This window comes from Chenopodium album, chromosome 4 (assembly GCF_948465745.1).
Source record: "Chenopodium album chromosome 4, dcCheAlbu1.1, whole genome shotgun sequence".
Classification (NCBI taxonomy): Eukaryota; Viridiplantae; Streptophyta; class Magnoliopsida; order Caryophyllales; family Amaranthaceae; genus Chenopodium; species Chenopodium album.
This window is the reverse complement of record NC_137837.1, coordinates 62,582,744-62,607,520: the sequence shown is the minus strand read 5'-3', so window position 1 is coordinate 62,607,520 and position 24,777 is coordinate 62,582,744. Positions and strand designations below refer to the sequence as shown.

The following is a 24,777-nucleotide window of genomic DNA, read 5'->3' as shown; positions in this document are numbered from 1 at the left end:
AATACTCCATATATATTAATAATTCATTATATGTCAATATAAATCTTTGTCAAGAGACTCAATACCGTACACAACACACAGTATCTAAACTAATAACAGATGTTAATATCTAAGTAATTGTTATAAAATTAAATAGAAAGAGGAGAAATTAGGGAGAATAGATCAGTCAATTTTATTCCATAGAGAGGAGATATATATATACATATAATATAACTAGGGTTTGCTTAGATAACAATATACCCTAGTTCTAGAACATTTCGAAATGATAAAGGAGGATAATGGATATCCATACAATATTTCATAACACTCCCCCTTGGATGTCCATTATATATCGAAGATTGTGCCTCGTTAAAACCTTATTAGGAAAAACCCTATGGGATAAAAACCTAATGAAGGAAAAAGAGTACAACATTTTTCGTAATACGCTCGAGATGTTGCCTCATTAAAAACCTTACCAGGAAAACCCGATGTGGGACAAAACCATGGTCAAGGGAAAAAGAGTGCAGCCGTATTTTCTCCCCCTGATGAATACATAACTTGAGATCTTCTAGTGTCGCAGCAATGAATCCAATATGTTGGATATCTTTTAATAAGTTGATAAAATATCACTTGTTGATCTTTGATCCTCCTAAATTGAAATTGCATCTTCAAGTCTTCACGCTAACATGTGAAGTGTCTTCATTTCACCATACATGTGTTTATCTCTAATATCAATATTTCAAATCTCTGTTTAATAGTTGACTCAAAGGATAAACTTATACGGTTATGACTTCTTCTGGAAGTCGTTGATAATATATATTGATGATCATTATTTGATCAAACATTCATTAATACGAGTAATAATTTGATGACAAAACTTAGCTTGATATTATTAATATCATTCTTCTCATATGAATTATAATATAACACACGTAATTATATACGCTAATTATGGTTCTTCTGGACCATAAGAAAACATTGTCACGCATAAGAGATCCATTGATATTCTTTAGACGTTTCATAATTGACACAATAGCTCTCTTGCAAATACAAATAGTTAATTTCATTAACTCTCATATGCTCAAACTTCAGGTTGAGATGTTAATAATGTTGTCACGTACATAGATTTTCAAGAGTTTGATAATAATTGCAAATTCAAGATATAAACTTTGTAGGGCTGGATATTACAATAGGTCGTATATAAGTTCTTCAGGAACTCTTCTTAATTCATAATGTGCAATTAAATCGGTGTCATCAATAATTTCATCACAATTATAAGCCCATTGGAAAATTAATCTCTTTCTAATTTTTCATCAAAGTTGTAAACATACCTTACTATACTTTGAATGAAAATTTACATACACCACAATTATTGTATGAAATTAATGCATGCAATATGAGATATAGAAAATATGATAACATATTAACAAATATACAATGAGTAATGCATCTAACAACTTCCTATATATGCAATAAATATTCATTAACTTATGACTCACACATGCACATGAAAATAAGACTCAAAATGATGCAAGACACTGTACAGTGTGGATTTAAAAATCTATATTTCATTAGACTTCGATCGGGTCCATGATAAACTTATGATCATTATCATTATGTCGACATCAAAATGTACATATATTTCAGATCCCTTACTCATTAGTCCATACCATTATGCATATGCATATTATTCATCGGTTCCATTATGTACCGGTACCATAAAATTTCTTTAACTTACATTCCGCATGCTATTTTACTATGATATCTGAATACATTTCTCATTGGTACCATCATTACTTTTCTTACATCATAGGCCATCTATTATAATAATTCAGATATCTATACCACTTTTAGGGTATTTCATACACTATGTTATTTATATACTATTACACTATTAGTGTCAACTGCACTATCTTGCCAAATATCATATCTATTAAACATATCTTTATTTTGGAACCGATCATATACAACCTACACTTCAGGTGTAGTGATTCAAGTACATACAATTGACAAGATTTTATCTCAATGTATACACATAATTAATATGACCAAAATGTATCTTCAACGCTATGCAACATGAGTCATAACTGAATACAAATCAAATCATAAATGTGCAACATATCTTGATAATATATATATATACAAAAGTTGGCATATATATAACTTTTCAAACTACCATTATAGGGATCATAAATACTCATTATTTATTTAAATTTTTTTTTTCGATTTTCCCAACTTTTGCTATTTCTTCTCCCCCTAAGTTGGTAAAATATTTCTTTTATAGGGGCGTCTAATTCTATACCAACTTAGTATATAAATTTGCATTAAAATTCATTTCATTGGGAGGATCACAATCAAAATTTATCTCTTCTGGAGAACAATTTTGATGAAGTATATTTCATGTGTATTTATTATTAAATTTTCAATAATATTTTCTCTTCTGGAGATCAATGTCAATGGGGAGACATATGTTGTGCAGTTGTAAGTTTTTCTTTCTTCTCCTATTTCATATGCGCTAACATATAATAACCCCAATCAAAAGAATTGTTATACAAGCATAAATCACTTGCTCGTAATTCTAGTAGGTGATGATCTTCTGAATCTTTAACGACTTAAATAGTGTATTTGGTGAGTTTTTGATCACTTGATAGTTGACAATAATATACAAGTTATTTTGGTGAACTTCTAGTCAACCATTACTCCTTTATCAACCATTATTCCTTTATATAAAAAAAATCAAAGCATATTAAATCTTGAAATTTTCATCAATACAAATTATTATAACTCACAATCCAAATATAACTCAATCTCAATGTTACGTTTTGCCATTCAATTCATTTTATATATTTAACATTGAGAAAGCGTCAGCACATTATCAAATGAAACTTCAGGTTTCCATTACGGGTAATTATTATTAAACCCGGATGACCTAATTTAATTATCACATCCAATCACTTCTCTAAATTTGAATTCTGGTCAGTTTTCAACACTAATGATCACTTTATTAAACTTACTATATGCATGGCCATGAATGTGATGTGATATTAGAACACCAACAACATGTGTTTCTTTATACAATTGGCAAGACAATCAATTAATATTTTATCCAATAATTACTCATACTCTACTGGAGTTTAAACTATAAACTTGATACATGTTAATCTTGTTGGATATTTCATACTCTTCTGGAGTCTTTTATATAATCATGAAACATATGAACTTTACTAAAAGTGATTTATTCTAGAAATGTAATGATATTTACCACTTCCTCAAATTTGTCATTGTCAATAGTGACTCCTTTCCTTTTGAAAGATACTTAATTATCTTTAGAACCTATTGATTTATCACGCTTCAGGCATGCTATAGGTTCGTCTACAATTGATGTTGTACTTTTAGGGCATCAATTTTAAATTAGAGCATTTACAACTAGTATATGATAAATGTCATTTGTTTATATCCATTTTCAGGATGATATCATTTCAAAATATTTAATTAACATGTGGCCACTTTTTTTGAATAAATCGTTGATATATAAGTTATTGTATGTATCAAACTGACCATCAATATATTTTATTATTTATATGCAAGGATTACATACAATCTCCCCCTAATCCTTGCATATGGGGGTATGGAATGAATCAATCCAACAACCTTTAAAATCCATGCAACTTTTAAGCCATAAATCTTTTTGGCAATGTCATGTATCAAATAACGTGTCCCTTTTAGCAAAAACATGCTTATATAAAATTATACTTATAGAACACTTATCATGTTCCTCATGCCCAATTACATTCATCTTTAAAAAAACAAAACCTCTTATATTTATGGGCATAAGAAAACGTTGATTATGTATAGTTTCTCACAATGTCATAATTAATTACTTGAACTCATAACACACTTTTTGCTATATATTTAATTAATTAAGGAACTTCAAGTCCATATGTACGAGAATATATACCAATCCATCTACATTTTTCAGAAAGAGAAGGTAAAAATAAGACATGAATACTCTTTATAAATATAGGGAACTTCAGGTCCGCACATCATATTCAATTTACATTCATACAAATAATCTAACTTCAAGTAGGTACATAATACTATAATTGAATTTAATCACACATCAATCAATATAATGTATATATAGTATAATATTAGAACAAATGCATGTGTAGACACCCAAATGTGTCTCCCCAAAACCAAACCCAGTGATGAGTACCTTTCACGTCGAATCATAATCGAATGAAACGAAAGTGTGGAAAGGTCTAGTGTTGCGGAAAGTTTTATTTCTTTTCTTTTCTCTTCTCCCTGTTTTTGAAAACTTTATTTTTAAGAAAACAGCCAATCCAGTTTGTTTGGTCCATAATATGGGTCCAATAGGGGTGTAGTTGGATGGGGTTTGCAAAGACCTTTCCAACGATATATTATAAGCCCAATTCCGATGAATATTGAGGAAGTTATGGCCAATTTACTAAACTGGGCCCGGTTTGAGTTTTAAGTACGGCCCAATGATCTAGGGGAGGGCCTAATATGATTTATCATTCCTAATGTAATTAGGAATGGTTTTGGTCTTCTAGAACATTCTAGAAGGTCTTATCATTCTTAATTCAATTAGGATTCTTCAGAGTTTTAATTAGATCAAATAACATTTTCGACTGAAATTATATTATTTTATCTTCCAGTACGGGAAATTTATCAGATTTTCGAAAACGCGTTGAAAGCCGGTTTGGCGTCCAACCCCAGGCCTTGGCGCCTGGAATTAGGATTGGCGCCAGACGCCAGCATTGGCGCCTGGCGCTAGCCACTGGTCCTGGCGCCAATGAGCCAGGGCTGGCGCCAAGTTAGTTTTGTGGTCTTCAGACTCTGTTTTGATAAATTATCTTTTTTGGATGATTTTCTCTATAAATATCGTATCAAAAACTCCGTTTTCATTCACCGATTATTTTCATCATCTACATCTATCGTTCACCAATTCTCTTTATTCTTAAGTTTTGATCAACTATCTTCATCATCGATCATCAACTCTCTTCAATTCTTTTCAATTAACATTCATTCATTCATGCATTCTTTCTTCTTTGCTTTTTAATACAAAATTCCGCATTCACAAGATCTAGAAACACCTAGCCATATTCGAAGTTGTCTTCGCCCTAAACGTGAAAGGTTTTAATTTCTTAGGGTTTGGTCCCAAATCTCTCTTTCAATTATTTAATTTAATTGCTTTGGTTATTATTTTCCTTGAAGTTACTAACGTGTGTATTTTGTAATTAGAAAGAGGTACGAGGCATCCAAGTAAGTACTTTAAGGGATTTTATTGGTTTTATTGATTTATGATGTAGATATCATGTTTAGATTGTTATTATGATTCCTAGTATCATGTCTAGGTTAATTTTAATATCAAATATGATTGCTATGATGCCTTTTATTCTCTTCCTAATGTTTGTGATTGTTAGTATCATGTTAGGGCTAAAGATTTGATTATTATTGCTTAGTGACATGCTAGGGTTTGTTATTAATCTTGTTAGTATCATGCCTAGGATCTTGCTATGCTTTAACATGATTATGATTATTTCAATTATAATTTATTTTTATGATGATATTGTTATTATTATAATTATTATTTTTATTAATGATGTTGATTATTTATTTTTATGTTGCTTGATATGTATCATATTTTATATTGTTATTGCTTGATCACCTTTTATTGCATGTTAAAGGGAATTGGTATTTGCAATCACGCTTAATAAGATATTAATAATCTTGTTAGGTTAATTGTGATTATAATTTCAAGTGATCGCCAATAATAGATTTATTTGTGCATTAAATTCAACCAACATAGATTAAACAGGTTTAGGGTTAACCTATTGATTGTATGTTAGTCAGAAAGCGCACATGAATACGATCAGAATAAAGTAGAGGCCTATTATTAGGGCAGGTTCAATCTCTTTTAGGTTGGATTTGTACCATCATCCCCGAACCCTTATTTGGTTCATGACCTTATGGAGTTGACGATCTCTTGGATCGTTAAGGGGTGTAACCTTCACCTCGTGAACGGTTTACAAGTTCCTTAAAAACTTGTTGGCGACTCTTTTGCTCTATCTTCTTCCCTTTTGGACGCCACCGTACTTTAGTGTATGATCACAGTGGGGTTCAAGCTAGTGGGATTTTTAAAGGCTTGAAAATATTCCCCACAGCATGAAAAAGCCTTTCTCTCTCTAGAAGTTGAGTCATCGGGGATCCTCTCCAACACAATAGTGTTTGGAGCTCCGGGAGCTTTCTTTTAGCAGGGAGCAGGCAAGGTTTACACCTGAATGTTTATTCTAAGCATTTGTTAAGAGTTCTTTCTTAGGTCTTTAGTCTAGTTAGTTCTGTTCCGTTCGTTTTAGGGTGTGTAGTATAGTAATGGATATGGAAATATCCTCAAAGATTGAGGACAAATCCATACAGGAAGCAGACTTGATTAGCAGGTCAGTAACAAGGTTAGATGAGAAGTCAGGGGAAGCAGCAACTAGCCAGCAGGCTCAGGAGATGGAGATATCCCATGAACAGCAGCAGAGTCATTTGGTGACAGCAGGTCAGGATGAGGAAATGTTAGAGAAAAGCAGGATGATGGGTAGCAATAAGAAGAAACAAGTGGGATCATTTAGGGAGGCAGTCACAACTTCATCACAATGGTTTAATGAAGCAAGGAAAATTGTGATTGCCTCGCAAGAATGGGAGGATGAGGAAGAGGACATCACAAATCACTTGAATGCAGTCAAATTTGACAAGGCAAAATTGACAGAATTGAGAAGGCCATGGAACATGACTTTAATTGGGAAATGCCTTGGTCTGAGTATCCGATCTGAGTTCATCAATCAAAGAATCCAGAGAATGTGGAGTCCTTGAGGAAATGTGGAGGTAATTGAAATGGGAAATGGAGTGTTTCTGTTTCGTTTCTCAGTTCAAGATGATCTGGAGAAGGCTTTATTTGGAGGACCCTGGTTCATCTTGGATCATTACTTAATGATGACGAGATGGAAGCCAAATTTCAGGCCATCATCAGAGAGTTTTAAAACCATTTCAGTCTGGATAAGATTCCCGGAACTTCCAGTCGAATACTATGATAAGGAAGCGCTGTACAACATAGCTGAAGTAGTAGGAAATCCCATAAGAGTCGACTACTCAACAGATAAGGTCAGTAGATGCAGATATGCAAGAGTGTGCGTCGAAATTGACATGGAGAAACCCTTAATTACAAAGGTATGGGTAGGGAAAGCTTGGCAAAAAATCGAGTTCGAAAAGCTCCATAGTCTTTGCTTTGAATGTGGACGGATTGGTCATTCAAAAGAGCAATGTGAGCTAAGAAAAAAGGTGCAACAGCAAGCTAAGGAAGGAGAGGGGAAGGCTAGTAGCACGCTTATGTTGGAGGGAAGCAATGCTAGAAATATTGAAGCAGGGCAATGCTCGAAACACCAGGAAGCTTTAACCACAGATGTTAGTCTACAAAAAGAAAAAGAAGATAGGGTAGGACTGCAACAAGAAGCAGGTGATACATATGGACCATGGGTTTTGGCGGCAACAAGAAAACGGCTTTTTAAAAAAGATAGCAATACAAAAAAGGAAGGAAAAGCAGAGGGTGAGAAGAAAAATCCAAAAGAAAGATACTCTACGGATAAAAATAAGGCAAGGGTGCCTAGAGATACTAATAGCCGCCAAAACAAAAATAAAAAAATTCAATGGGATGTTCTAGCCTTGGAAGAAAACGAAGAGATAGGAATTAAAAATACTCCACAAGTGCATAGGGAAGAAGCAAACAATGGACAAAAAATATAATAGAATGTTTTTCCAAAAAAAACATTGAGTTTGGAACTACCCAACATTAATGGCAGCCAAGTCCCAAGATCAATGCACCTCAACACCACCAATGGCGTTCCATCTTTGAACACCAATCCGAATTCAGCCCCTTTCCCTTTATCCCCTGCTTCTACCAATTTTCAAAACACCAATTCAACTCTCGAACATCAACCCGATTCCACCATAACAAACATATCTCCAAACGATGGTGAATCACGGCAACCAGCAGCAGGAGGTAGGGAGCCGCGCTCCGCCACTGACCTTGCCGCAACCCCAAACACAAACCAACCACCTGAAGACACCAACAACGCACCAAGCAACCCGCCTCTCACCATACCACCCATCCCAATTCAACCTTCTCTCACCACCGACAGCACCCACAATCGTCCCTCCATACCAGAATTTCCGAAGCAAAACCCCATCCATTCTATCCCGGGTCTCACCTGTATCACAACAACAACATCTATTCCCCACATTCCCCACCCCCCACCTTTGGCCGGTTATGAGAACCACACCAATTCCAACCGGAAAATTGAACATAATAGAGGAGGGTATTCGAATAATGATGAACCATCTTATTCCACCCGCTCATCCCGACTACGAAAATCTATTCACCCCTACAGAAATTCCACCAAAAAACCCCCCAATATTTCCCCTGCAATTAGCAAGCCAAGTTTTGAGTCTCATGGAAAACAAAAATCTGATGGTAGTATTGGAGACAAGGAAGGATGTTGTAGGAGTGGAATTGGATCTCCAATTCACGAACACGGGGAATCTAATGCAGAATATCCGAATGATAGCATCTCCATTGTCGATGGAGGACATATGGGCAATGGGGATGTTAGACCAATGGAAGGATTGGGGGAGATTATTTCCCACCAAGAACAACTTCCTTGAACAAAGGAAAGGTATTTTCCCTGATTTTCCCCATCCGTGTGTGAATATGAAATTGATTTTGTGGAATGTTAGGGGTGCTACTAGTAGAGATTTTGCTCCGCACGCAATTGAAGTTGTGAGAATGCACAAACCGGATATTTTTTTCCTTTTGGAAACAAAATCAAGTGATGAAGTGGCGCATAAATTATGTAGAAGACTAGGTTTTGAAGAGTTTAAATCCATACCCGCCCAAGGCCTAAGGGGAGGGATATGGATGTTCTGGAGGAAGCCGGCAATTCTGATGGATGTGGCGGTTGATGCACCACATGTCATGCATGCTTTATTCAAACTCTCCCCGGCCGATCCTAAAGTTCTCATTACTGGAGTCCATGCTCCATCTGCTGCTAAAGACAAGAAGGAGTTGTGGAAAAAGATGGGTGATAACCCACCTCCTTCGTCTACCCCGTGGCTTCTCATGGGTGACATGAACGAAATCACCACCCAATCTGAAAAAGTGGGTGGACGGCCAGTTACTAATTCTCAAGGGAAAGCATTCACTGAGATGACTGATGCCGAGGGTCTCATCGATATGAGGTATAATGGTCCTGCCTTTACTTGGAATAATGGTAGGGAGGGAACGGAACTGATTAGAGAAAGACTAGATCGAGCGCTTGCAAATGCCGAATGGCTTAAGGTGCATCCGCAAACTCAGGTATATCACTTGGCTAGAACTTATTCTGATCATTGTCCTATCATGATTGATACTGGTAGTATTAGCATTAATAAAAATTACCCTTTCCGATGCAAAGAAGCTTGGATTGAAAACCCTAATTTTGAGGATTTTTTTTAATAAAACTTGGCGAAAAGGAAGCAATTTTTATGAGTCCAAAATCTGTTTTACTAACGAGGTTAAGAAATGGAATAAATTTGTCTTTAATGAAAACATGCAGAATAAAGACCGCATAATTGCTAGACTTCTAGGCATACAAAAAGCTCTCTGTGTAAGGTACTCTCACTTCCTTATTAATCTGGAAAGAACCTTATTAACCCAGCTTAATGACATCTTGAAATTGGAAAGAATTAAGTGGGCGCAAAAGGCAGGAGTGGATTGGAGAAAGTATGGGGATTGGAATACCAAATATTTTCACATTTTAGCCAAAGTTAAAAATAGTAGGGGAAAGATACTTAGTTTAAAAAATGATTCGGGGGAGTGGGTTAAGGACCAACTTCTTCTTAAGAGTTTATGTGTCAGTTACTTCAAAAAGATTTTCGAATCCAAACAATTATCCCAACCCAGAAATGTGTCTTTTACCCCTAGAGCAGTGGTGAGAGAAAATGACTTAGTGTTCCTAAATAGTGAAGTAACTAACATGGAGACTAAAAATGCTTTGTTTATGATGGCTCCCATGAAGAGTCCGGGACCGGATGGGATACAACCTAGATTTTTCCAAAGATATTGGGATGTGGTGGGAGATTCTATAATTAATCTTGTTACAAACTGTTTTAGGAATGGCAAAATATCGGCTTATGTTAATGAGTCGTTTATATGTCTCATTCCTAAAATTGATCATCCGGAAACTATGAATGATTTTAGACCAATTGGGTTGTGTAACAGTATTTACAAAATCATCACTAAAATCATTGTTAATAGAATTTAGCCGCTTTTGGGTGAATTAATCAATCCGGTTCAATCAAGCTTCATAGAGGGTAGATCTATCGATGAGAATATTTTAGTTATTAAGGAAATTGCTCATTTTTTAAAAAAAGCGAGCAAAAAACACCTTATGGCTTTCAAAATCGATATTTCTAAGGCCTATGATAGTTTGGAATGGGGTTTCATTAGAGAAACTTTAATAGGATTAAACTTTCCGAACAATCTTGTTAATCTCATCTTAAGTTGTATCACTACCCCGTCAATTTCAATTTTATGGAATGGAGAAATTACGGATAGTTTTACTCCTTCAAGGGGGATTAGACAAGGGGACCCCCTCTCATCCTACATTTTTGTTCTTTGTCTTGAACGACTCTCTTTAATGATTGAGAACAAAGTAGGGGAGGGACTTTGGGATCCTATTAAAATTGATCATGGTGTTAAGGTGTCTCATCTTTTCTATGTCGATGATGTCTTCCTTTTTGCTAAAGCTTCGGTTGAGAACGTTAAAGCTATTAAGGAAGTCCTTTTGGAGTTTGGTACCAAATTGGGTTTGTTCATTAGCCCCACTAAGTCTAAGGTCATTTTTCCTCCTAAAATGAGCTTATCTCTTAAGAGAACCATCCTCAACGTTGCTAATATTAAAGGTGCTCCCTCCTTTGGTAAGTATCTAGGGGTTAATATTAGTCCTAATAGACTTAAAATCTCGGATTATGTTGATCTTCTAAATAAAACCAAGAATAGAATAAAAGGTTGGCAAGCTAAACTTCTTAATATGGCCGGGAGATGCACCTTAATTAAATCCGTTCTTAATTCTTATCCTCTTTATACCATGCAAACTACTCTTCTTCCTAATACCATTATTAATGATTTAGAAAGAAGTTGTAGGAGATTCCTTTGGAACAAAGTGGATAGAACCCATTATCTCCCTAGAACAAGTTGGGAAAAGGTTTGCCTTCCTATGGGTTTGGGTGGTCTTGGTATGCGTAATCTAAAAAATTGGAACCTCGCGTTTATGGCTAAACTTGGTTGGAGAATTATTCATGAACCGGATAAATTGTGGGTTAAAATTCTTAGAGCTAGGTATTTTAAAAGATCTACGTTCCTTAATAGTATTCCTAGTGCTAATGATTCTCCTTTATGGAGAGACATTCTTAAAGGGAAGGAATTACTAATGAAAGGAATATCTTATAGAATAGGAAATGGAGAAGACATTTGTCTTTGGTTTCACCATTGGATGGGGGAAAAACCCATTTATTTAATCATTGAAAAACCTATTCCGAATTATATGGCTCATTGGGGTGTTAACCATATCATTAGCAACGGAAAATGGAACACTAATAGAATAAAACATATCATTCCGGAGTTTCTTTGCAAGCTAATTGAAAGCATTCCCCTACCCACTGTGACTAAGGTTAAAGATGCTCTATGTTGGGGCATCGAGACCAATGGTCAATTCACCATAAGGAGTGCATATAAGCTTGCATCCAACTTCTCCACCCATCATTCTTTCCCAAGTATTAACTGGAAAAAGCTTTGGCACATTCCCATCCCATTTAAGTACAAAATGTTAGTTTGGAACATTGGGCATCAAATCCTTCCCACTGCCTCTGTCTTGGCTGCTAAAATTGATAACTTTGACTCAAATTGTACTAGATGTAATCTTGATTTGGAAACTCATTTACACTTGTTTAGGGATTGCATAAACACTAGGACTCTATGGTCTAGGATTTTCACCTTAAATAAGATGGATAAGGAGTTCAACTATCATACCTTTTTCAATATTAATTGGGAGGGTTGGGTGAGCTACAATCTTAACATGAGCACTACTTGGAGAGTTACCTTCTCAGTTGCTTTGTGGCACATATGGAAGGGGCGCAATTATGCGGTTTTTAAGCTAGCTATCTATCACCCAGTTACCTTGTTTTATAAATATAAGCAGGATTTGGATGCTACTCTACATATATTTCAGGGGTACTACAAGTTCATGAAAACCATACGTTCATAAAATTAACCCCAATAATAATTTTAAATACCTTTTAGATTCAAACTAAACAAAACTCATAGTCAAAACAAAACTACTAATTAGTTATTCTGCATCAAATCCAATTATTCCCAAATTGCTCATTGAACTCCAGGAATAATAAAAATACGAAAATTTGGGAAACAATATAAACATATTATGTAAAGGTTTAAAATTAACAATAACAGCATAGTTGAGAATGAACTTTCCTGATATAAAAACCTTGCCCACTATAAAATCTAGCCTTATCGTCAACTTCATGTTGTCAACATTATCCGCTAGCCTGTAACTCATGAAAACGTCAATGAAAAGAAAATAAAGTATAGCCCTTGATTAAGGCTAATCTATTATGAAGTAGTTCTTTGTAACCAAATTATTAATACCGTGAGAGTGCTTGTACTAGTCCCAAAAAAATTAATGAGGATTGGGAATGATATGACATTCTTGAAACGTGTGATTTCATTATTAAAAGACCAAAACCCATGATCAAGATTAATCTCCTTCTAATTTCTTCCCAACATGCGACACAACAAGATAATAATGAGTATAATTTAGCACATTCAGTATACAAAGAATAAATCATTAACCTAAGAAATCAACAATAAAATTTACATATTGATTAGAGCTTTGATGCTGATAACGTGTTATAAAATTAAATAGAAAGAGGAGAAATTAGGGAGAATAGATCAGTCAATTTTATTCCATAGAGAGGATATATATATATATATATACATATAATATAACTAGGGTTTGCTTAGATAACAATATACCCTATTTCTAGAATATTCCGAAATGATAAAAGAGGTAAATGGATATCCATACAATATTTCATAACAGTAATGAGAAAATTATTATGAAATGGAGACAACATTAAAAGACAAACGGATTACATTAATTATGTAGTGTTTGGTCTGGGTTGGTTGGTCAACAGCCCTAGCTTAAACTAAGTTGGAAAGATATTGAAGCTTATCACGTGCCCTTCCTCTTCTTGTTTCATTCTCCATTGAGGCGGCTACTTCGCATTTTCCATTTCTCCATTGAAGCTTTTTTTCTTCTATTCAACCTTAGGTAAGATGGTTTTTCTTAATCATCGAATTTCATTTTCATAATCTAGTATTAACAATTAATTCAATTCAGGGTTCTTATAAGGTGGATTGATTAATGAACTATTGGGTATAATTTATTTCATCACTGAAAGATTGTTGTTCTTTATATTCTTAAGCTAGAAGAATTTAATTTGATAATTGGGTCTAAATTGATTGCTAATGTGTTGTAAAACCCTTGAATTGTTAGGAAGAAACTATGAAAATGGATGTTTTCTCTCTGCGCTCAGCGCCGCCGCCCTTGTTGCCCTGGCTCAAAGATGGGTCTGAAATGGTGAAATCAAAGAAGATAGTTTCAGTCATGGCTCCTCAACAGACTCAGAGAAATCCTTCTGAAACTGGCTCGGTTGGTTTCATATCAAAAACCCCATATTTATTTATTTGGTTTGGTTTGTTTTGTATTGTGTCATTGTGTGTGTGCGCAGAATAATTTAGACGGGATTTGATCTTATGTCTTGGGTACGACCTGAGTTTAACCAACTAAGCTCGTCAGCATCCATAATTCCATGTTGATTTTTATATTGTTTGTTTGTGTTGTTGTTCATTTTTAATTGACTCTTCTTTAATAGAGTGGAGGATTGAGTTGAATATTGGTTTTAATTTGGTTTTATGTCTTGGGTACCACTCAACTTTAACCAACTAAGCTCATCAGCATCCATATTGATTATGTATTGTTTATTTGTGTTGTTGTTCATTTTTATTTGACTCTTCTTTAATAGAGTGGAGGATTGAGTTGATTATTGGTTTCAATTTGGTTATTTAGGTGAAACATGGGATGACAATGACTGAGAAGATATTGGCTAGGTCTTCTGAGAGATCTCAGCTAACCCCAGGTGATAATGTGTGGGTTAATGTTGATATTTTGATGACCCATGATGTTTGTGGACCTGGCTCCTTTGGTATCTTCAAGAAGGAATTTGGAAAGAATGCCAAGGTATTACTTTTAATAGTAGAAGTGTTAATCTTTGGTGATTGTTTATTGATATTTTCTGGTTTTTCTTTTCATTATTAAGCCTGTTTTTATGTGAAAATGTGCATTCATGGGGTAAAGACTCAACCAAGTTATCAAATTGTTTCTATCAGCCTTGCCTAGTAGAAAGAGTCGATTTTTCTTTGATTCTAGAGAATTAGAGACGTGTGTGAATATATCAAGTACAAGTTTTAAACAATAACAATTACAATAACCAACTTAACTGGAGACTTGGAATCCTTTACATCTTTGGGTTCTGGCAGAAAACCTTTATAAGGTTAGTAGTCATCTGTCATGCACTCTTGCCTCTCTTGTACATACCTTGGTCAAGTTCTGCGATTTGATGTCCTAATTCCTCAAGAGTTTTTGTATTATAGGACAATAGAAACATAGGTCAGACACTATGACCCTCACCACATTGTTTGTATTATAGGACAATAGAAAGCAATGATTTGATCCTAGAGGGCTAAAATTATCCCATGCTCCAGGCTAAATAAAACCAATGGAATATATCACTTTTGATTCTGTAAAATTATTCACTTTGTGTTCCACTGATCTCATTTTCATCTTACTTACATTAAAGCAATCCCATGTTATAGGATAACTTTAGATGCTTGGAATTGAATATGAGTGATAGACTTGGGTATGATCCAAGAGTTTGATGTGGAAATTTCTAAAGCTAGAATGTGCACGTGTCTGTGATTACAAGTTTCTAAAGTTATGATTGGGACACATGTAAAAGAAAAATTTCCTTTGTTATTTTCGTATATTTAAAGAAAAGTATTAGATTTCCTGTTTGGGCCAAAACTGTGTCTCTAAATTTCCATACCCATATGCCCATAACCCATTTGGGGTGCTATCTGACACGGATAGTTGAGCTGAATTGAAGAGTGATTATCGTAAGGAGGAACTGATCAGAGGCTTGATAGCAGATGTCTTCAACTCGACATTCACATTCATTCTTTGCACTAAGATTTGTGCAGTGCAAAGTTGCAAACTATTAATCTGTGGCACAAAGGAAAAACTGCCTGCTTTAAGATATTGAACTGCATACCCTAAACCCCCTTTTATTCAGCCTGTATTTGAACCTTACTAAATAAATTTTCTCAGCCTTTGGAAATAGGCTTTGCATTTTATAGGCATTAATTGCATGCAATTGTGGAAGTTAGAAAATTTGGTATGATAGTTACTCATTACCAAAGCTTCCAGTAATTGGCTGCTTATCACTTTATATATTGACAAATATTACTAACCCTAACTCAAGAAATTCCTTTCTTGAGTTTTTAACTCTTTTCTTGTAAAGGCAGGAGCAAAGTATTGCTCATATGAAGGTGTATATTAGAGAAATCTTTTGAGTGGTTTTGTCATAAAATACAGTAGAAGGCAACCTGGGTTTTGGATATATAGCAATTAAAACTAAAATCCCCTAACTATGATTTGACATATAAGCTTGTAGTATGCTTATCACCGTTTCTTCTAATTTCCTATATCAACATTTGGCTGAGAATATTCTGTTATATACTCAGACATTTGATGGATTTTCATTGTATCATTGAATTTTTTGGTAGCAGATTGGAAAACTCATCTCTGTTATCAGAACTTACAATATAATATGAATGTGAAATTGGTTTCCCATGAAGCAAAAAATGGCTTCAAAATAGACTAATGCAGTGTGCATATTGTGAGGCAACAAAAGCTTCCAAGATGCTCTTGGATAGTCATTAGTGCTGAGTAACTAGTGGCATTCATTGCTTCCTACAAGTTGTTATACTCGCTTTGTCCCTAATTAAACCCAATGCTTAGGCACTTCAATTTTATTTTTAATGTAGTTAGTGGAAAATGTGTCTTTACTTTTTGAAGATGTGAGTGAGAGGTCAAGATTTTTAAAAATGTATAAAAAAGCTCAAGGTGGACTGAGGTGATGAAGGTCTGCTGCACCCGCCGCTTCGGTGCACCTCTTTGAAGTGAGGCACACAATATAACAGTTAAAGAAATTTGCCTATGTGCGCCTCAAGGGCTCCTTTTTGAATGCGACTCGCCTAGAGAAAAAAAAGGCTCTCTACCCTAAGCACCTAGGTGCGCCTTTTAATACACTTTTTTTTAGTGCTTTTATAGAAAGTAGTAAGTACAATGGTCCTAAAGTGAGTGAGAAGCATGAAAGAAATTGAGGGTTTATTCATTTATAAAAGTGTCCCAAGTAATTTTCGACAGCTTTTTAATTAAAAGTGACTAAATTATTTCGGGAGGAGGAAGTAGGATTTTGCTAATTGCTCATTATGGTACTTAGGCGACACACACTAACTACGGCGCATAAGCATATAAAAGAATGGCAGGTGTAAAGTGTAATAGTGTCCGTATGCTTCATTGAGGCATTGATACCTTGATGTAATTTGGAATGGTAGTTGTTCCAAATGCTTTTATTGACTCAATGCTGTGGATTATGCCTCTTAATTTGAGTGCTACCATTTTTGAATTTTTTTTGTAGAATGAATTAATTTCTTAAATATAGCATTCTAGCTAGAGGTTTTTCTGGATATTCAAATGATGGAGGTAAAGAGGAGGGATTTGTTCTATTATTTTCTGCATGCAAAAGGGTGATAAGTTGAGAAACCACTGAAGTAGATTAATATCTATGACGAATATTTCCTACTGTGCTGACTAGCAGGCCTGACCAAGCTGAGATGAGATTTAAAGAAACACGAATGAAGTGCTCAAGCATTTCAGGAGGATTAGCGATAGGCCGATTTTAGTTGGAAAAAAAATCAGATTAGAATGTAATTGACCAACTTAAGGAAGGGCAACATTGGTAGTTAAGTATTATTAGGTAAGAGTCTTTAGCTTTAGTATAAATAGAGAGAGAGGAGGAAAGAAAAGATGGGCAGAATTTCGGAGTGGATCCTTGAGAGAGTTGTGACCTCAAGTCACTAATATGAGCTTTGTAGGCTAAACCAACTATCTTTTGTAAGAAATCATTAATCTGTTTAATCAAATTTCCAAGCTTTCCCCTTTAAATTTCCACTTAATCAGTAAAATATACAAGTCAGAATTGTTAGTCTATAACATAGAATGGTTGAATATTTCTGGTTAGTATATTGAGAGTGATCCACAAATAGGCATCCCGGGTTATTTTTGTATGTAGTAGCACATATTTTTGCCTGAGCCAGCCTAAGTATATGGTCACCTGTACTTTTGTTATTTTTTTACATGTACTAGCAATTGCGTATATCTTGAGTTATTTGAAGTGATTTTGAGTTCATGCATGCTGCTTTCTGTACACCAAATGCACTGTTATCTGCCTAACTTGTAATTATCTTGATGTTGTCAGTTTCAAGTTTCTCTCTTTGATCTCTATGCATTTCAAAAATAATCAATTAGTTAATATTTCTTTAGAAGAGAGGAGAGGGGAGGGGGAGGTAATGAAAGATATTATAATATACAATGCACTTTGAATCGGACTGCAGCCCTTTGCTAGTCCAAAATTTTATTTGAGTGATTTTTTATATTGTTGTTTGCATATGTCTGCATGAACCTATGGCCTCTTTTATTCTCCTCTCAAGCCTTGAACTGTTCCGTGTACTTTGTTATTTGAAGGTATGGGACCGTGAAAAGGTTGTAATTATTCCCGACCACTATATTTTTACAAGCGATGAACGGGCCAACCGGAATGTTGATATCTTGAGAGACTTTGTGAAGGAGCAAAATATCAAATATTTTTATGATATAACTGATCTTTCAGACTTTAAGGTACGTTGTATGCTGATAGTATTAATGGTTCCTAATCATAATGATTATATTTTTAATGATTCTGTCACCTGTACAGGTTAATCCTGACTACAAAGGTGTATGCCATGTAGCTCTTGCACAAGAGGGTCATTGCAGACCTGGAGAGGTATACTGTCCTGGCAACTTTGCTACTAGCTATTTTCCAATTAATTGCTCTGAGGCCACAAGTCTCACATAATTAATTTCTTTATATATATGTTTTTTGGTGCAACATCTCATATACTTATTAATTTTAGGTCTTGTTAGGGACCGACTCTCATACATGTAATGCTGGAGCATTTGGTCAATTTGCCACTGGAATAGGCAATACTGATGCTGGTTTTGTTTTGGGCACTGGTAAAATACTATTAAAGGTTCGAAACTCGTGTCCTTACTATAGGTCCTTAAGTAAGTATATCTGTTTATTGATGAATTCACAACTTAATCTGGTTGTAAATTTTTGAATTGCTTTATATTTGGTTTACCTTGAACTCTGTTTGAATTGCTTTATATTTGGTTTACCTTTGCTTGACATGCTTGGAATCCTAGAGCCTGGACTATATGATGTTCCCTCTCTATTTTTCTGTGTTGTGAAACAGTCTCACCTTATGCTTGATTCGTCATCATCAAGTTTGTCATAAATAATTTGACCACAAATGCAGTGAAGGAGCATCAATTATCTCCTATGTTTGGAGTTTCTAGTTTCTATGCACTTTGCTACCGTAGAGTCTCTGTCATACTATCATTAATACATCCATATAAATAAAGCTGGTCAGTGGTCTTATATTGCTATGAATGAATCTGATTTCAATATCCTATAGTTACCTGAATTTCTAGCCACGTTTTCTTCTTGCTTCAGACTTTGATACCTTAGGCTCTAAAATCATACTTGAGGTCAGTCATAAGGCTAGAAGTCTTCCATGCCTTTATTGAATGTTGTGCGGCTTGTGCCCATGCCTTTACCATTGCCTAGTTGCTTAATGTATTTGGGTGAGTTGTCTTCCTTGCTGGAGATTCACAATTTTTTTTTTCTTTTTAATGCAATGTTTTTGCAACTGCCCGTTGTGGGGGTTTGGGGTGACCAAGTGAAGAATTACTTCCGTGTGGTGCTAAATGCCGTTTTGTATTTGTTGAGAATTTGGTTTACTCAACTTCCTGAAGCTGTTCTTTTATTTGACAGGCTTTGGATGGAATTACTAGTTAATGTTTGATTTTTTTTTTTTTTTTTTTTTTTTTTTTGAGGGAAATAGTTAATGTTTGATTTGGGTTAGAGCATATGTGGCTTTCCTGGGTCTATTTTTTAATTCAGTAGAATTGGTTTTTTTTATTTATTTATTTATTTTTTTAATTTTTTTTTTTTTTAAGTTTTATTTTCTTTTCACAAATGTCTGCTCTATAGGACACTTATTCTTGCTTTGTTCATTTGTTTCTTCCGAGTTATGATATTTTATCTATATGCAAGTAACATATTTTTTTTTTTTTTTTTTTTTTTTTTTTTTTTTTTTTTTTCTGGAAGCTGTGTATAAAGTTAAATTAAACTCTAAACTTCAAGTTCAGCTATCATTCTGATACATCACCTCTTTACGGTTTAAATTTCTTTTGTACTTGACTACTTATAATTGTTGCAGGTTCCACCAACTCTTAGATTTGTAATGGATGGAGAAATGCCTGATTATCTGCTTGCAAAGGATTTGATCCTGCAAGTAAGTGTAGCATGTTCTTGATTGACTCTGTAATTTCATCCCCGTAATCGCATATTGATTCCTCTTTCCCACTTTTGATTGATTTTGCAGATCATTGGTGAAATATCAGTGGCGGGTGCAACTTACAAATCAATGGAATTTGTTGGATCCACTGTTGAAAGTTTGAGTGTACGCTATCTATTGTTACTCTTTAAAGTTTAAAATTAGTTAATTTTCAAAAAATATGTTGACTAAAAATTTTGTAATCTTGTATGTATTTTTTGTTTGATGCTTTACAACTTCCTGATATCGCAATTGCATCTGTGTGCTCCCAGATGGAGGAAAGAATGACCCTTTGCAATATGGTTGTTGAAGCAGGCGGAAAGAATGGGGTTGTTCCTTTTGATGATACTACACGCAAATATCTCGAGGTTTGTGCATTATTTGGTTTTTGGTCTTCCCCAAAGCCTAGTTTTCCGCCCAGTTTTCAAGGAGTTTTATGGACCTTAACTATGGCTTGGTGCATATTGAGAAGACTAGCTCATTTACTCTTTAGTATCTTCCATTGCCTGGCAACCTGTTCTGCATGCTGTTAAATTAGCCATATAGGTTATAATACACATTTTTATTCATCTCCTGTAGTATGCTAAATCTTTGGCTGTTATTTCCTAGAGTGATCATTCATGTGTTTGCTTTAAAATTGACGTGCTGGTATCATGATATATTTAATACTATCAATAGTAAGCTACAGAGAATTAGTTTATGTTTGTTGATTCATCAAGCTATTTGGACAGATTTGCTTTCTTACATATGAGTGTGTGGATTTTGTACAGGGCAAGACTTCTATTCCTTACGATCCCCTGTATAGTGATGATCAAGCAAGGTACTTTTATTGCTTATACTTTTTAGCAATTTAGCTTTGTAATTGATAAGATCATGCCTTCAGATTTTGTTATAAAATTCCAATTGAAGCTGTGAAACCCCAAACTCTGTTTATTTTTTTCTTTCTTATTTACTTATTGTTTAGAAATGCTATTGCAGCTTTCTTTATGCAGCTGATATGTGATCAATGAGTATAACTGATTTATGCCTATGTTTACGTTAAGCTCTATGATGTTTTCTATTTCTTTGGATTCTAGATTTATGTCTGAGTACCGGTTTGACGTCTCAAAGCTAGAACCTCTTGTTGCGAAGGTAAATGATACAATTGAATGTTAATTTAGATGTTTTGTCTTGTTGACCACATCTTTTTAAAGGATTGAATCAATGACAACTGACATCCTTTACATTATTTGCAGCCTCACTCTCCAGACAACCGTGCTTTAGCGAGAGAGTGTAAAGATGTCAAAATTGACAGAGTATACATTGGTTCTTGTACCGGTGGAAAGACAGAAGATTTTCTAGCTGCAGCCAAAGTCTTTATGGCTTCTGTAAGTCTTCATGGCCTCTGAATTGCTGATTATTTGAAACTCTTATATTCTCGTTTTAATGACTTATTTTGCGGGATCTCATTTCCCTGAGCTCATATGGATATTTGTCTCAGTTGCTCATGTTGTGTAGGGCTATGTTCTGTTTATGTGAAATAAAGTGTTATGATCTCTGGTCCGAATTTTTTTTGGGTCTGATCTGACATCTTCTTAGTGTGTTATCTTATTAGATTCATCTTAATGTATAGATTTTAAATATCTAATGCTCATAATCTTTGTTAATATGGAATTAGAGATATTTCACATTGAGATAACAGAACACAGAAGACCTAATTTGTTCTGGTTTGAGTTTTTACGATCAGGGCTTAGTGGTCTGATTCTAATAAGAATCAACATTTTTCTAAAAAAAGTTGAGAAGAACATAGCCTAATCTCTTGGAATTTATGTTGCATAAGAACTTAACCACTTGGACTAGCACCCTCATTTTTATTCTTTGTGTCTCTTGACCTGAAGATAGAGAGTTACCTGTGCTATGAAATTGTTCGTATACGTTTTTGTTGCCTGGGGTGATAAGATCAGGTTGTAAATGTTTGGATTTGGAATGTGTGGCTGCTTTTCCAGTCAAGTATATTCTAAAGTTCATTTTTTGTTATCTGTGTTATGATTTTTCTACAGGGTAAGAAGGTCAAAGTCCCCACTTTCCTGGTACCTGCCACCCAGAAGGTTTGTTTCCGCCCTCTATTTACTATGTGCACATAGGGATTTGAACATTTAAAGCTTAAAATTTTATAGACTAATGATCTATTCTCTTTGATAACTCTTTAGGTCTGGGTGGATGTATACACTCTTCCTGTGCCTGGTTCCGGTGGTAAGACCTGTGCTCAGATATTTGAAGAAGCTGGGTGTGATACACCAGGCAGTCCAGGTTGTGGAGCTTGCCTTGGTGGCCCTAGGGACACTTACGCACGAATGAATGAGGCACAGGTAACTTACCCAATGCTGTCCAACTCTTGTATCCTTGTTCACTTCAGGCTGACTAGTTGAGAGCCCATTAAGAAAAGATTATTGTCTAAGATCTTAAAAATAACATGAGCTGAAATTGGAGGTAAGACAAGGAACTAGAAAATGAGAGGCATGCGGGTGAACAAGGGAAGTACGCTAGGGAAATACTTGCATCTTGCTTGCTTAAGGCTCTGTTCTCGGTTTATTTTAAAAAGTTTCTACAAAAATTAATTAAGTTCGCAAAAATAACTTGATCTATGCAAAAACAAGCTAAGACAGGCCTATGTACATGGATTACAGGATTGAGCTATACTCCTACTATCATTTTGTATCATCAATCTCTTTTCAGATACCACTTACCAGTCTTCTCTTAAATCTACATTCTGCCTTCTAAAAATAGCTTTCCATTGTGCTCAACCATACCTTTTTCAAATTTTCAGTGCTTTTTGAAATTAGAATTTAAGTGCAGAAACTAAAAGCTAGTGCAAAACAATCCTAAGCATTACTTTAAAGGCCAAACGTAACTATATATTTGATTTAAACCAGCCATAACTCTTAGATTCACATCCAGTTAACCACCATTATTCATTAATTTTTATTCAGCATAATAGGGGTGGGTTTCCATAGGATTCCACTGTATAGGTGATTATTCAATTAACCTTGAGGCATAGGTCGTTTTACTATGGAAAAAATTCCATACATAGATATGGAATATTGTGTGAATGATTTAAAGTTCAAGATGATATCAATTAACATGTTTTTATTTAGTTGTGGACTTGTGGTTAATATACAATGTAATGAGTCGGTAGGTCACTAGTTAAGCAAGTTGTATTATTATCACCACATGCTTTTTAGCAGAAATTACAATTTTAGCTGATAATGACAACTGTAATTGTCATTAATCATGTGCTTATTTGACAAATACCACTGTCCTTGTCTGATTTTGATGGCTGTATCCTTATTCATTACTGCATGATAGACAGTTCTCCTACGTGCTAACCTATCATACACCTTGTAGCCGCATACTGTTCTCCTACATTTGGGGATCTTATTAAGTCATTATGTGCATATAACTCTCAATAATTCGCGGGATCCTGTTGTATTGTTAAAGATATTTTAGGAAGTTTTGAGTAAATTTAAGTGAATGATATGCATATCTATGAGATAGAACCGTTGTTTCCCCATTCGACCTACCTTTGACTAAAAGTATACTGAATGCAGGTGTGCGTGTCAACAACAAATAGGAACTTCCCTGGGCGAATGGGAAACAAAGAAGGGCAGATTTATCTCGCGTCTCCTTACACTGCAGCTGCATCTGCGTTGACTGGTTTTGTTACTGACCCAAGGGAGTTCCTGTAGTGTCTTTTGCTTCATCATTCCTACACCGTATGTTGTGGATTTCATTTGTCGAAAAATCTATAATATGCATCGTGATGTACCCTTAATGTAATAAGTGTCATGTACCGCTATGCATTACTAATGACATTAATATTATGTTATAATTTTGCACTCTTAAATAATTTTGGAGGTTAGTTACCGCTATGCACTCTTATAGGCAATGGGATATACTTTTATTTCATTTGGGCTACCATGAAGGAGAAAATTGATAAAATTTTGGTGCCTTTTCATAATAATAATTACGAATAAGGGGTGGCTTCTATAATTCTATTGAGAAATGGTAAATACTTTGTAATAAGAAACTCTTTATATTCCTTCCCAAAGCTGCAATATTAAATGAAGGGTTGATTCATGGTATCAATCCACTTAACAACTACCCAAAATAGCAAGTTTTGTGAAGCGTTTTGGCTATTTTGTTCATCACTTTTCATTATCTTTTGTACTTGCTTTTAAAATTATTTTCCCCTCTAAAGAAGAGGGAATGGCAAAAAATAAGAGGGAAAGAAGAGCGGCAAAATTTTCAAGTTGAGCGCCATTGTGAGGAAGGTGAGCGGCAAAAATTTAATTGGGCGCCAAACAATTAATGCATCAATTAATGGATGATACACAATTAAGTTATCCTTCTTCCCCAAAATTTTATCTTTTCCCCTAAAATTCTTTGGCGAAGAACATAACCAATTTAAATAAGGGAACAAATTGCGAAGAAATTATTCAAGTGTGGATATCAATTTTGTTAATTAGTTACAAGTATTCGCTGGTTTGTTGTTGAATTATTTTGTTTAAATTTCTTAATGGATGATTTTGATAATTTAGGGTTTTCATTGTTTGATTGTGAAGAAATTGATTTTGGGTAAACATTAAAAGTTTTATAAAGATTGATTTGAAAGGGTAAATTTTTTAGATTAACAGATTGATTTGTATGTTGGCTTTTGTTTTGTTTATTTTATAATTGTTTCTTGTGAAATTTTATTTAATTGTAAGAGTGTTTCTGGGTTCCATGGTAATGGAAGCAATTGTTAAACGGAATCAAGCGAGGTTTATTTGCTGTCAATAATAAATTATTTTATATAATCT

The 24,777-nt window shown here is 34.7% G+C and overlaps 2 protein-coding genes across 2 annotated transcripts; both read left to right on the top strand.

Moving 5' to 3' along the window:
- The first annotated feature begins 8,986 nt into the window (after positions 1-8,986).
- LOC145627998 (uncharacterized) lies at positions 8,987-10,343 on the top strand. The gene is made up of 2 exons (XM_081680334.1): positions 8,987-9,397; positions 9,636-10,343. The coding sequence occupies exons 1-2, from the start codon at positions 8,987-8,989 to the stop codon at positions 10,341-10,343; spliced, it is 1,119 nt and encodes a 372-aa protein (XP_081536460.1).
- A 2,924-nt stretch (positions 10,344-13,267) lies between these two features.
- LOC145629178 (3-isopropylmalate dehydratase large subunit, chloroplastic-like) lies at positions 13,268-23,884 on the top strand. The gene is made up of 15 exons (XM_081681716.1): positions 13,268-13,427; positions 13,653-13,808; positions 14,226-14,396; positions 18,024-18,176; positions 18,253-18,321; positions 18,452-18,568; positions 19,823-19,897; positions 19,988-20,065; positions 20,212-20,307; positions 20,710-20,759; positions 21,016-21,070; positions 21,175-21,306; positions 21,979-22,026; positions 22,129-22,287; positions 23,527-23,884. Exons 2-15 carry the CDS (start codon positions 13,662-13,664, stop codon positions 23,662-23,664), a joined length of 1,488 nt encoding a protein of 495 aa, XP_081537842.1. The 5' UTR covers positions 13,268-13,427; positions 13,653-13,661; the 3' UTR covers positions 23,665-23,884.
- Positions 23,885-24,777: the final 893 nt, after the last annotated feature.

What these genes read in the sequence shown, in the direction of transcription:
- LOC145629178 (XM_081681716.1), top strand. Translation starts at nt 13,662, where the DNA reads ATGAAAATGGATGTTTTCTCTCTGCGCTCAGCGCCGCCGCCCTTGTTG. An exon ending in CTACACGCAAATATCTCGAG is followed by an intron (nt 20,308 to 20,709) that starts GTTTGTGCATTA and finishes GATTTTGTACAG; the next exon opens with GGCAAGACTTCTATTCCTTA. An exon ending in TGGTACCTGCCACCCAGAAG is followed by an intron (nt 22,027 to 22,128) that starts GTTTGTTTCCGC and finishes ATAACTCTTTAG; the next exon opens with GTCTGGGTGGATGTATACAC.
- LOC145627998 (XM_081680334.1), top strand. Translation starts at nt 8,987, where the DNA reads ATGGATGTGGCGGTTGATGCACCACATGTCATGCATGCTTTATTCAAA. An exon ending in AGGTGCATCCGCAAACTCAG is followed by an intron (nt 9,398 to 9,635) that starts GTATATCACTTG and finishes GAAAACATGCAG; the next exon opens with AATAAAGACCGCATAATTGC.